The sequence below is a fragment of the Apteryx mantelli genome, chromosome 26, assembly GCF_036417845.1.
Source record: "Apteryx mantelli isolate bAptMan1 chromosome 26, bAptMan1.hap1, whole genome shotgun sequence".
In the NCBI taxonomy this organism is placed as follows: domain Eukaryota; kingdom Metazoa; phylum Chordata; class Aves; order Apterygiformes; family Apterygidae; genus Apteryx; species Apteryx mantelli.
The window spans coordinates 4,496,188-4,508,268 of NC_090003.1; the positions used below are offsets into that span (position 1 = coordinate 4,496,188).

Genomic DNA, 12,081 nt, shown 5'->3' on the forward strand with positions numbered 1-12,081 from the left:
TTCACCTTCAGAGAGTTCTACCCTATGCATCTGCTCCACTGTATCCTAAGAGGCTGCATTCACAAAATTGCAATCCTCCTTTCTGCAATTGCCTTGGTCCCAAAGGACACAAGAACACTTTAAAGATGATGCAAGTGATGCTGTTCGGAAACTCAGCAGGCTGGTCAGTAAGCTCTCTTTCTTATGGAGATATTCCTGGGATCCTTTACAGACATAAAAAGCAAGTCTCTCCCAAATTCAGCTACATAAAGTTCCTTTGAAACTGGAGAGAGATGATTAATTCCTGCTGGGATTGAACCTGCTCTCCCCATAAACCTAAGCATGCATGTTATCTTCCCTCCAGTTGTGCCAATGACTCCAAAAAACACATTTCCCAAGCACATAGCCAAGCCTGGCAGGATGAGCACATGTGCATCCCAGAGGGATGAGCAAGCCAGGCAAAGTGTAGCATGAAACTTCTAGGACAGACTCTGCAGTGATTGGGAGAGTCCACTGACTCTAACCGCAAGTGGTACTACAAAGATATCATCTCCGTGCACCCTCCCCGCCCTTTTACATATATTAATTGGAGCAGAGTGTGCTGGAAAGTTCAAGACAGCCTCTTCTTCCAATTCTTGTCTGCTGCTGTTTGCTTACCTGACAGAGAGAGTGAAGTCTCCTGGGTTGCTCTTACTGGGCCGAGCCAGAAAGCTGCCATGGACCCCCCTGGTCAGGAGCAGCTTCTCTGCCTCAATTCCACTGATGTTGGGGTGAAACCACCTGCAAAGTACAAATGTAACACGTGAAAGAGCAGTATGGCTTGAGGCTGCAGATGCTGTCTTCCTCCCTGTGAGGCAGCCAGAGAGCCCAATCCTGCCTAGCAGCATTTTGACCTTCCACCCCAACACATCACAGTAACAGTTTTTACTCAGAAAATTCATGTGTTAGAATGGAGAAAGTCTCCTCAGACATCCATCAAGAGGAAGGATGGAACTCTTTCCTAAACTACTTTGCCTTCTTCTCCCTCAGCTCAGGCAAAGGCCAGAACTCTGCAAGCTTTCTGTAGCAAAGACAGGTGACTAGCTCTTTAGAGGGACCACCTGCCTGGGAAAATAGTTCTGACTTTTCTGGGTCCAGGTCCAATCCTGACTGGCTACCTCCTTCCCAGCACCTACCAGGTGCAAATCCTCCCTGGTGCCGTGCTGCTGGCAAATGAACTAGACCCAACAAAAGGCCGGCATCTCTGAAGGAACTTGGGACACTTCTTTAAGGGCTTATCTGTGTGTTTCATGACAGAAGAACAGCAAAAGAGCTCCAAAATCAAGAGCACCAAGCCTCTTATTCTCCACAGGCCCCAGCAAGAAGCCAAGCTTCAGTCCTTCAGCCTCTCCCATTTAAAGTCTGTTACAAAAAGGGGGTACACAGACATGAGGGACAAAAGGCCTTTCTCTGAGGCTCTGTCAGAGCAGAGAAAAGGCATGCTCTGGTCTGCAATATCCTGAGACAGTGACAAGCCCTTATGCTAGGAGAAGATTTCTTAAGCATCAGTGCAAATACATTGCACGTTCCAGGATCTCCCTCTTCACCCAGTCCACAGATGATAACAAGCCTGTTCCAGCCCTAGCTAAGGCAGCTTTGACTCTTCAACTTAAGATGAAGCAGCTGCTTTTATTTTTTTATTTATTTTTTATTTTTTAAAGCTAACTAGTTTTAGTTCAAGCCATGGTGCCACAGCCAGTCTTCCCATGAGCACAAAGGAAAATGAACCAAACCATGGCAATTATTGAGTCTAAAGCAAAATTTTCAGCATGGGAGCAGAGCATAACCAGGGAAAGCAGCAGCAAAGGAAACATTGCTTTGCATGCTGCTGGAAAGCAACAGTGCTATTAGCATACATACATAACAGGACATACTAGAAAAGGGAAGAAGAGACAGCTCACCCTTAGGGGAAAAATGTTTCATCATACTGTAGGCTACTTTAATGTAATCTTCATGTTTTAAGTGTCATCAAACCATCTACTGACCTCATTTCTGATGCTATCAGTTTTGATCAAGCTCTCTTGATGGAATCGCAAGAACTGCTGTTTCCGCAGGCTTTAATGTGTGCTAAGTATGCATACTAGGCGAATGATTTCCCAAGTGGCACCAGTTTTATGGCTTGATTTTTCAGAAACCACTGAAAAAAATTTTTTTCCTCCTAAGGCTCTTTTAAGTAATCAAATCACACAAAGAGCACTCCAAACTGACAGTCACTCAGTTCTGAAGATATTCTTCAGTTCTAGCTCATGCTCCAGCACATTTCTGCATGGGACTGCTGCAATATTTTTCCATGAGCAGCAAAGAGGAAAACACAAGCCACAACTCATTCTGTTACGATAACAAACCTAGCCGATTGAGTGTTTTCTGGGCAGCACTGACTGCAAGGGAAGCTGCTGCACTAGCTCAGAACTCTCCTCCGAGCAGAGGACAGCCTCCTAAGTTTCTGCACGGCCCGTGGTCTGCTTTGCCACTAGGAACCAAACGACTAAAACACAACCCTTCATTTGCCACACAAAGTGGAACGTGGCTTCTCACAAGGAACATAACTGGAAATATTTAGTACGTTAGTCCCTTGTATACAGCTGTCTTTTAGATCAAGCTAGCTAATTCACTCTCCTCACAAGGGGTTTACAAGTTTATCTTGATTGTTGCAGAGAAATGCACAACCCAGCATCTTGCTGCGTGCCTGGGTTAGGAAATACACCCAAAGACTAAATCTACAAACATATGCTCACGCACACTCATTAGAGTGTGTTTGCCTCCGAGATACACATAGAAAAGGTCAAGAAATGTATAATCTCCTCCAGAATCTGGGATTTCCTCTCTCCTACCACAAGCCAAACAGTTTTGATTAAAGATCCTTGGATACTGGAGGAAGAGAGCTCTACTAGGAAAGAGCCATAGAAACAGACGGTAAACAGGAACTCCAGCATTTCCAAGCCTTGTATTCCTGACATCACAAGAGTGACACCCTTTTATAAATCCACCATGTGCAGGGCCAGCACTTAAGTGTTCTATAAAACTGCTACTGCCAGAGGAATGAATGCCTCTAATGGAGCTTAATGAAGCACAGGGACAAGGCAAAGTTGTCAAAGGCCATGCATAATGTTTTCACCAAATGCCTAATGGCAATAAGAACAGGGCAATATTGCCAAATAGAATGTAGGAGGAAAAACCTAAGGAAACATCTGTCAAAACAGTGGGATAAGAGCCCTCATAGACACATACCCATAGCCACAAGCACATGCTGGTCACCTCGACAGCAGTGTCCTCTGAAGGGTGTACGCTTCTCAAAGGCTACCGTGGCAGCAGAACCACACACATTTTCCCTCATCACCGAACCACTCAATACTCCCACTTAAATACTCATTGTCTTGGGGTGCAGAATCTCAGCTAAAGCCAGATTTTTTCATGCCGAAAAACGACAACTTTTTGCAAGTTGTCAGTGTCAGGTAAAAGGTGGAGATACTGGGGTTGTAAATCTTTCAGTGCCTGAGGCACCAGGCTCCCACGAGAAAGAATGCAACAGGGAAAAGGGACATTACGTCCAACATCTCTCCAAATGAAAGGATGGGAGTTTGGAAAGGGAGGAAAATTATCCATAGCCCTCTTCCTTTCCCATCTCGGCAGCTTTGACCAGAGCTACAGAGTCCATTGCTCCAAAAATGCTCCAAGGAAATAGGGAGGCACTTGCAAACTGTCTGTAAAAACTTAAGAGTGGGACAGTACTGTCTACCAAGAGGTAGGGGAGGAGTATATCAGGGTCAAATTTGGGGGCCTGTCAACTTCAATGCTGTCTTCGTATCACTAAAACAAAAACCTAAATGCTAAATGCCCTTTCCCTTAATCACTCCCACTGCTTGGAAAGGAACCAGTTCATACAAGCACACACAGGCGGCTTATTATTTAGCTTGCAAGAAATAAACTGAGGAGAAAGCTGAGGAGGAAACCTCTGCAGCCCGCGCTAACAAAGAGGGCGGAAAGGCTAATTTCCAAATTCAACAACAAAGAAAAAGGGAAAAAGCTCTCTACAAACTCAAGCACCTCTCCCATGGATTTCCAAAACAAAGCAAGCCTCCCTGCACAATTCTTCTTCTGAGGGCTGTGCGCTGATGGGAATGTATTGCTTGGCACTGCCTCACGCAGGGCACCTTCTTGAGCCAGGGAACACGCTACAGCCCTGTGGCACGAAAGGGACAGTTTTAAATTCTCATCATCCATCATCTCCATTTGGGAATTCCAGGTCTGAAATGGAGTGTCTTCCCCACAGAGGCTTTTCTTCCTGGACTACGTGGGAATTAAAAAACAAAACAAAAAACCCTGAAGTTTCAGTGCCTCAACCCCTTGCGCAGCTCAGACAACTACATGCGACTGAAAATCCACCTCTCCCACTCAGTATATTCTGGCAAACTACTTCCAGGTCTCGGCTCACCCCTTGTTCCTGTAAACAGTGAATTTAAAAACAATAGCAAAAAAGAGCTAAAACAGGATTCAAGGTTCTTTCCTTGTGAAGACTGTCACATCCTACTAACTCAATGTACACAGAGAACTTGCCTGCTATAGAGCTCTCTGCTGCTTCATCCCATGAGTGAAGTCACAACTGCCACTGCCATTACATACCATTTTTTCAATACAACTTTTATCAATGTAGCTTATTTTGTTCCTGGCCTGGAATAAACTGTATTTGCACAAAGCATCTTTAGAATAGTTTTCCTTATAGGTTTTTACTGAAGTACATTTGTTGGTATGCAAAACCAACCCACAACAGAGCAGATGAGAAGAAAGCACCAATCCACACATCTCTCACTAAGTGAAGATACTAAAACCTGCAGACAGTCATAGAGAGTCCCACCTGTTCCAGCCTGTGTGCCCTGGCCATGCATTGGAGGAACTAGCACCACTCATGTGCAGCTGAACCCAGGGCTTTGATCCAGACCTCTGGACACACAGATTCTTTATAGGGAGATCTGTAATACTCTGAGAAGGAAAGCAGAATAAAAGGGAACCAACTGCCTGGAAAAATAAAAAATTTAGTATCATGCCATTTTTCCAATGGCAGTAAGTGGCCAGTGTTATTGTGTAGTAGGTCATTCAGGCAACCATTCAACTGTTAGTGCTTTTCGTAGAACTGAGTCACCCCTAAAGAATCGCTTTAAATAAGAGTGGCGGGCTAACAACTTTTCATCTCTACTTCTACAAGTAAATATACATGATCTACATCAGGCAATACTGCTTTCCTGCAAAGAAATGAATTTCCCCTCCATGGTTCAATCAAAAACTAAATTAAACTAAACCAAACCACAAAAAAAACAAAACAAAAGAATATCCTCAAGTGCCATTCAGGAACCAAAAGCACACAAACCTACACAAAGAAATGTATTAAAATAAATAGATAAAGTTTAAGACTTGCATGCAGCATGTCTCCAACACAGACTAAAAGAAAGATACCGCTTGGACCCTTGTATGGAGGAGAAAAAGAGTATGAATCAGTCAGGATGGGAATCGACACAGCATGGCGGGAGAGGGCTCTGCTTAGATTTCAGATCAGTCTGACTAATGCACCAGAGCGCACACATTCAAAAGCGGAAAGAAAGGTCTGATAACCACAAGAATGCCTGAAAGCCCTTTCTGAGAGACCTGGAATGACTAAGGGCATTGTGGAATGACAACCACTGACATGGTGTTCACTCAACGTCACTTTCCTTGCAGGCAACCCCTCAAAATATCATCCCCAGCTCTTAACTTTGCATCAGCTCTTCACCAGCTCTTGCACTCCCCACACTCACCCCCACCAACAGCCCTCGCTGAACGGCTTCCCGCCAACAGAAAGGCCTTGTGCGCACCTAGAAATGGTCCCATTTCAGCACTCAGGGGCCAGCGCGAGCAGATCTAGGCACGGGTCAGACAAAGGCAGATCAGCTTCTCCAGCGGGGATTTACCCACTTACACGAGAGGGCAAATCTTAGACAGATGTGAGCCCCAGGACTTCCCCCACCCATGCACTGTGACAAATGCCAGCTGATGCAATGGCTACAAACTCTTCCTGATCCTGTGGGCATTGAGATAAGCAATGGTGGAGATATGGCTCCCAGACCCAGGCAAATCAGATACAAGGAAGTCTGGTTTCAGAATACTCCCTTGGGCAGGGGTAACATTCCAGCCAAAGTTCAGAAAAGGAAACCTTCTTCCATGTTAAAAATTATCAAATAATTTCTCTTAATAAAAGAGTTGTCCCTTCCATACAGTGTTACTCATTTCCTCCCTAAAATGAGCAGGAAATGCTTTTTTTTCTGCTGAATTTCATCCTTGTGCCCTTGTCTTGGGATAGAACTTAATAGATAGCTGAACAACACTGTTACACCCTCAGAAATCTATAAAATATGGCATTTTTAAAAGCCTAGCGGTGAATCTTGGTATTCTGAACAGCTCTAGCAAATAACTAAAGGGTAAAAAGCACCTAACCTGAAATGATACTTAAGAGGGCACTGTGGAAGCAGGGTGCCAGCATCTTGCTCCCTCAACAGATGAATTCTTGAATATGACTATGTTTGAGGTATCACAGAGGGATACAGCTCCCAGCTACCACTTACAGTGCTGCTGGTTCCTGATATCCTTTAACCTATAAGAAAACAATAAAGTTTCTAAGTAAGTTCTCAAAAGGAGATGGAAGCAAGTTATTCCAGATCACTGCCTTTTCTTTTTCCATTCGCCCTATCTCAGACTGCTCAAAGAAGGAGCAACTTGCATCTTGCGCAAAAAAAATGCCAGCTGAATGCATTGGCTGCTGAGACTCAGACTGGCAGCTCTCCCCAAGACATACACAGGGTGTCTGTCCCAGAATACTGTACATATGGAAAGCCATGGTCAGCACCAGAGACTTGAAAATAATTGTCAGAGCTCTTGGGAACAGCATGTACTCTGGCTTTCACTGTACTTATTTTGGGGTGTCCCCATAGAAGGGAGCCAGGACAAGGGGCCCACCTACTGCAGCCCCGCTAGAGCCTGGGTACGAACACTTGCAACAAGCCTTGTGTGCAGAGATGAATTTAGTCCGACATGAACAGGAGAGTTAAGAGCATTTGAAACAGCAAAACTTCTCTTTTTTGGTTAGGCTTGGAGAGGATCAAAGCAAATCTGGCCCAAGAGACATGACACCTACACATTTCATTGTGGTTAGCACTGTTTGGTTCTACACAAACACTAACCCAGCAAGCTGAGGTGGTTGAAGGAACTGCAAGAGGGGGAGGAGGGGACCAACTGCCAGCCCTCTCCTCTGCTATGCTGAAGCCTTGTGACACTCTCCAGGAGTCAGTGTTCACAGTAGATGCTGTTGATGCAGAGCAAACAGATCCACGGGTTCCCCAGCCAGAGACATCCCTCCTCCCACCACAGTGAAGGAAGGACAGGATACGGACTCTGCCCTTAAAGGCAACCAAAGAAATAACTGAAGTTTCTTCCAGCAGCAAAATGAGGAGGCTGACTTGTGAGAGCAGGAGCAATCCAGTCCTTTGCAAAACTAAGTTTCCTATTTAGCAAATAGGAAGAAAACTTTAAGAGCTGCTCCAGATACCTATTACCCATTACAAGGGAATGTAAAGGCCCAGTGTTTGCACACAACTCAGTGACACTCCTTTCGGTGTCAAAAGCCAGCAGAAGGGTACATACCACTTGAGCTCTCAAAATGGAGTCTTTGGGACTCAAAGGTGTTAGTAAACTCTTCTGGGCTGAGTGGATACTGCTGTCCCATGCCTATAAGAGGCCTCTGGGATGCAGGAAGAGTTACACCCACAAATTAGAGTCCTGGCTTGAAGGACAGAGAAGCTGCTCTTTTCCTGAGGGAGGCTTCCTCGGACTGGAACTCAGACCCTGCTGCCTCTGAGGACAGCTAGGCTCAAGCACGGTTTGCTTTCTACAGCTTGCTTGCTGTTGAGGAATGTCATGCCCACACACACTCAGCAAGACTGCTTTGGACTTTTCAGCTGGCCAGTAACTTGGCCAAGGTACCAGGCTACAGCAGGAGACCCAGAGCTAAGAGCACTCTTTTAGGACCCATTTGTTAGAGAAACTCTGCCTGCTGAAGAGACCAGCATACCTATCACGCTTGCTGATTTCTGACAGGAGAAAAAAAAGAAAAAAAAAAGAAAAAAAACACAAATAACAAGAACAACAACCACCCAACACTCTGCACTTACATATTTGGGACCTTCTACAGATATGGTTCAGGGTAGGAAGCAGCTCTGGCATTGCAGCTCTCCTAAGAGCAGTAGAAACTTGCTTGTGTGAGTGGGCTGTTCCTCCCACACTACCTGGGGTCAGGGAAAGTTGGTTCTTAACCAACTGAACAAAAAAGCTCGTAATGAAAGAAGTCATCTGCAGACCACATGCTTCCAGGAGCTCTTCAGCTTGTAAAGCCACAAGGTTGCAAAGGGAAGAGAAGACCTTCCAGAAACTACTCAGGACCCCAGGCAAAACAGAAAGCATCAAGAGTTCCAGCAATGCCAACTTCAAGCATTAAAAAGGGCATTTAGACTTGGAGTGTGGGACTGACTTATCAAAAAAGGACAGTAAAAGCAAGACCGCATTCTTCTTGTTAGAAGGCACTCAGGGTCACCTTGTTCAGGCTTTTCGCTGGATCCACTCAGGCTGAAAGTTTCCTCTGCCCAAAACACAGAAGCACCAATACTTCCTTGAGAGAAGCAGTAGAGACTCAAAGATAGATGCTCAGTTTTGCAGAAGGTCCAGCAACACTGTAGCACACAGCGATGCTGACACTGTCCCACCTGGAGGGGTCACTAAACAAGATGCTAAAAAACTGACCATCAGCAAAAAGCTACGGCAAGGTGCCTGCAAAGTCACAGCATGGCATTTTGCAGACCTGCAAAAAAAGACTTTCCTGGAGTGATGGAAATAAGCATTCTATCTTAGTTGAGGAGAAGTCACACTCATCCTGCTACATCAGGACTTAATTTAGCAAAGTGTGCATTCACTATATAGCAAGGCTACTATTGGCTTCAAGACGTTTATATACTGAATTATTAGCATTCACATCTTCATCAAAAGCTGTTCTACAGAGGCATGTTTGCATATAAAGCAGCTCTGTCAGGTTTGAGAAATGCAACGGCCTCCTTTGTTGTCTCTAGGCTGGTTCAATTCAAAGCCCATCAGAAGACTCATTATACCAAGCATATCCTCAAGGGAATGTGTTAAATAAATATACCCTGCAAATCTATTCAATTCTAGATACAGGTAAATATTTTCACTTTCCTAAAGCAATTAGCATCACGACAGCTAACTGTGCCAGTGCAAAATATCTAATATCCCTCAAGACTTCTGTAAACAAAACAAATAAAAATCTTATTACGTTTCTAAGCCAGCATATCCATTTCCATAGCAGGTATACAAGTCTGCGCTGCATTCTCTGGGGTGCAAGTCACTTCTGTAGTAACCTGCTTGTTTCCTTTCCTGTATATTTCACAGAGCACTTTCCTAATGGGTCTCACACTCAGGTGAGAATGGTTAATTACTTTCTCTAAAAAGGAACACACTCAATTTTCACCAAATTCCAGTATGACCTGGATGCCTAACACCCTTTCACCCCTTTAAAGGAGTCCTGCGTTTGTGCAAACCAAGATCTCATTGCTAGCACCAACAGAACCATCTCAAAGCAAACAGGGTGTTTACACAGAAAGTCTGGCCTGTTTCCATAAGCATTGCTGTTTACTCCAACATTTAAAGACAAGAAACAGCAGAAGCAATAGCGAAGAATGGAAAAAACAACTGCTGAGGCTCTGATCCTGTACAGAGGTTGGTGGGATTGCTCTCAACAAGCAGATTCACAGTTTTCATCCACTCAAAATGAGACCTTTTCAAATTGTCTCGAAAAGAAGGATGGTGCCTCCAGCCTTCCCATAGACTTCTCCTGATCGCTCAACACAGGTAGGGCAGGGCACTTTCAAGTTGTTTTATACTCTTTTGCCAGCAGGTTTTGATGACACCCCAAAGAAAAGACTCCAGTGGTAAGTCTGGATAGAGCCAGAGAGTGTATGGCACAAAAGCCTGAGTCATGCAACACAACACATACTTCATGCGCTATTGTCAAGGTCCCCTGGCTCTTGAAGAACTCATTAGCAAAAGTAGCTGAGGAACTGCCAGGACTCACAGTAACTGTACAAGAGCAGGTAAGTAGGATAAAATTCTGCAAGGCCTTTGACACAAGTAACCAGTCCCCACAAATAGCTGAGTGGTGGTTGCAAAGAAGAGAAATATTAAACTGCAAGGATAAATAAAAAATAAATAAATAAAAGAGCTTCATTGAAAGAGGACAGAGACCTTCCTCTGCTGTAAGGCAGAAGTTAAGCTCTCATTACAGAGGAGGGACAGGTTGGTCATTTTTGTGGGGTTTTTTGGTCAGTTTTGTGGGCAAACTCTGCGGGGTTTATGTAGACTTCTCTTAAGCAGCTGATCTGCTTCCACTAGATTTAGGTACCAACAAAAGTGTAAATGCTAGCAACCCCTTTGTGTGCAACAGCCAGCCAAGGTTGAGGATGCATGCTTATTTCCGACCACCAGCCCCACCTCCTTGTGAAGGGGCCAAGTTTCCACTGATGTCCTGTGAAGAGCTGGCTTTTTGTTCAGCGATTTTTTTCCATTCAATTTCAGGGCATATGGTTAGTGAGAGCGTGTGCGCAGAGGGACTTCCCCAGCGAAAACAGAGTTATGCAGAGTCACTCCCAAACCAGATGCTTCCGCCTTGGATCCCAAACTCTAACCTTCTCCACTCTGTACTGTCAAGAAAGATCCAGTTAAGTCTTTTTCTACTGCTGAATTCTCAGCACACTGCTTAATCAATGTGGTTTCTAAAAAGGCAGCCATCCAGTTGTACGGGATCAGCATCATGTTAAAAAAGCTAATTAACCAACATCACTGACTTTCAGGAGGCTGGGGTCTTGTTTTATTCCCATTTCTTTATTAAGAGCTCCTTGGTCCACTCAGTCTGTATTTAATCAGTAACAGCACTCTATGCCTCTCCTCGCGCACTACCCATCAGCTGATCTGATGGCACACTGCAGTTGAGACAAATGGGTTGTCTAGCCTCGCCCAGCAGAGTGAGGCAGGAAATAAGCTGTTTTAAAAGAAAGGGCATTTGTACCAAATTCTCTCCTGTCCCAGCAGAGTTATCCCAAGCAACTATGTCACTTGGGGAAGACCGTGGACTTCTGTACCCTGTCAATGGACTACCTCAGTCTCAGAGAGCAGGACAAGCCAGGCCGGGGTGTTTGTGGGTTTTACTTCAGCAGACAAACAAAAATCTGTAAGACACCCATGTTAGTGGAGTGCACCAGTATCGAGATGGAGACTATCAGGGTGTAACAACCCCAGTTAGCTTGACCGCAGCATCTTGTGCATATTACTGGCTAGCATGTGTCACCAACATCTCTCCACGGAAAAAAGATCACAGCACGCTCCCCCCAGTCCCTACAGTGCTCTTAACATCCAGGGAGGCGAGCAGAAGCAAGGAGCTGAGATACCAAACTCTTCAGAGTATCTGACCTCAGAGTCAGTTATAATGCTCCAAACACATGCAGTAAAGACCACCTTTGCCTGAAGACTTCCCACCTCCATGCGCATCACAGTTAACACCACAGACAGCACTATACCAGAGAGAAGAGCTGAGGCACAGTGGTCCAGCACAAAGCCTCAGTGACCCAACAGCAGTGGGCACAGACAACTCTGCCACTGTAAGGAAAGGGTGCTGATCAGCCCAACCATGTTTGCTACACATGGCCAGGCCCTGCAGAACTCTTCTGCCAGGCTCAGGTCAGAGGGTCTCACCCAAGCCCACCAAAACAGCAGAAGAGTCAGGCAAAGGAAATCCAAAGCCATAGTTTTGCATATCAAAGCCCTGGTTTCTATCCCACAAGCGAGCTCTGAAGGAGCTACTGGTTTCAACAGCTAACCAACACTGCTGTGAAGGAAGACCAGCATTGCTCAGTCTTTGAGCCTTGTTGCATTACTGAAACTGTGCTGCAGGAACTGCTCACACCCCCACTGCAGCTTAGGTAT

At 45.1% G+C, this 12,081-nt stretch overlaps 1 protein-coding gene across 2 annotated transcripts in view; it reads right to left on the bottom strand.

Annotated features, from left to right (window-relative positions):
• LOC106495554 (tyrosine-protein phosphatase non-receptor type 11-like) overlaps window positions 1-12,081 on the bottom strand; it is a 62,985-nt gene that overhangs the window by 24,659 nt on the left and 26,245 nt on the right. The window contains exon 2 of one of the 2 annotated variants that reach the window (XM_067310961.1): window positions 637-759. The exons of the other annotated variant lie outside the window; for it this stretch is intronic. Coding sequence (XP_067167062.1) covers window positions 637-759 — 123 coding nt within the window. The remainder of the gene's footprint in view (window positions 1-636; window positions 760-12,081) is intronic. 2 annotated transcript variants of the gene reach the window in all.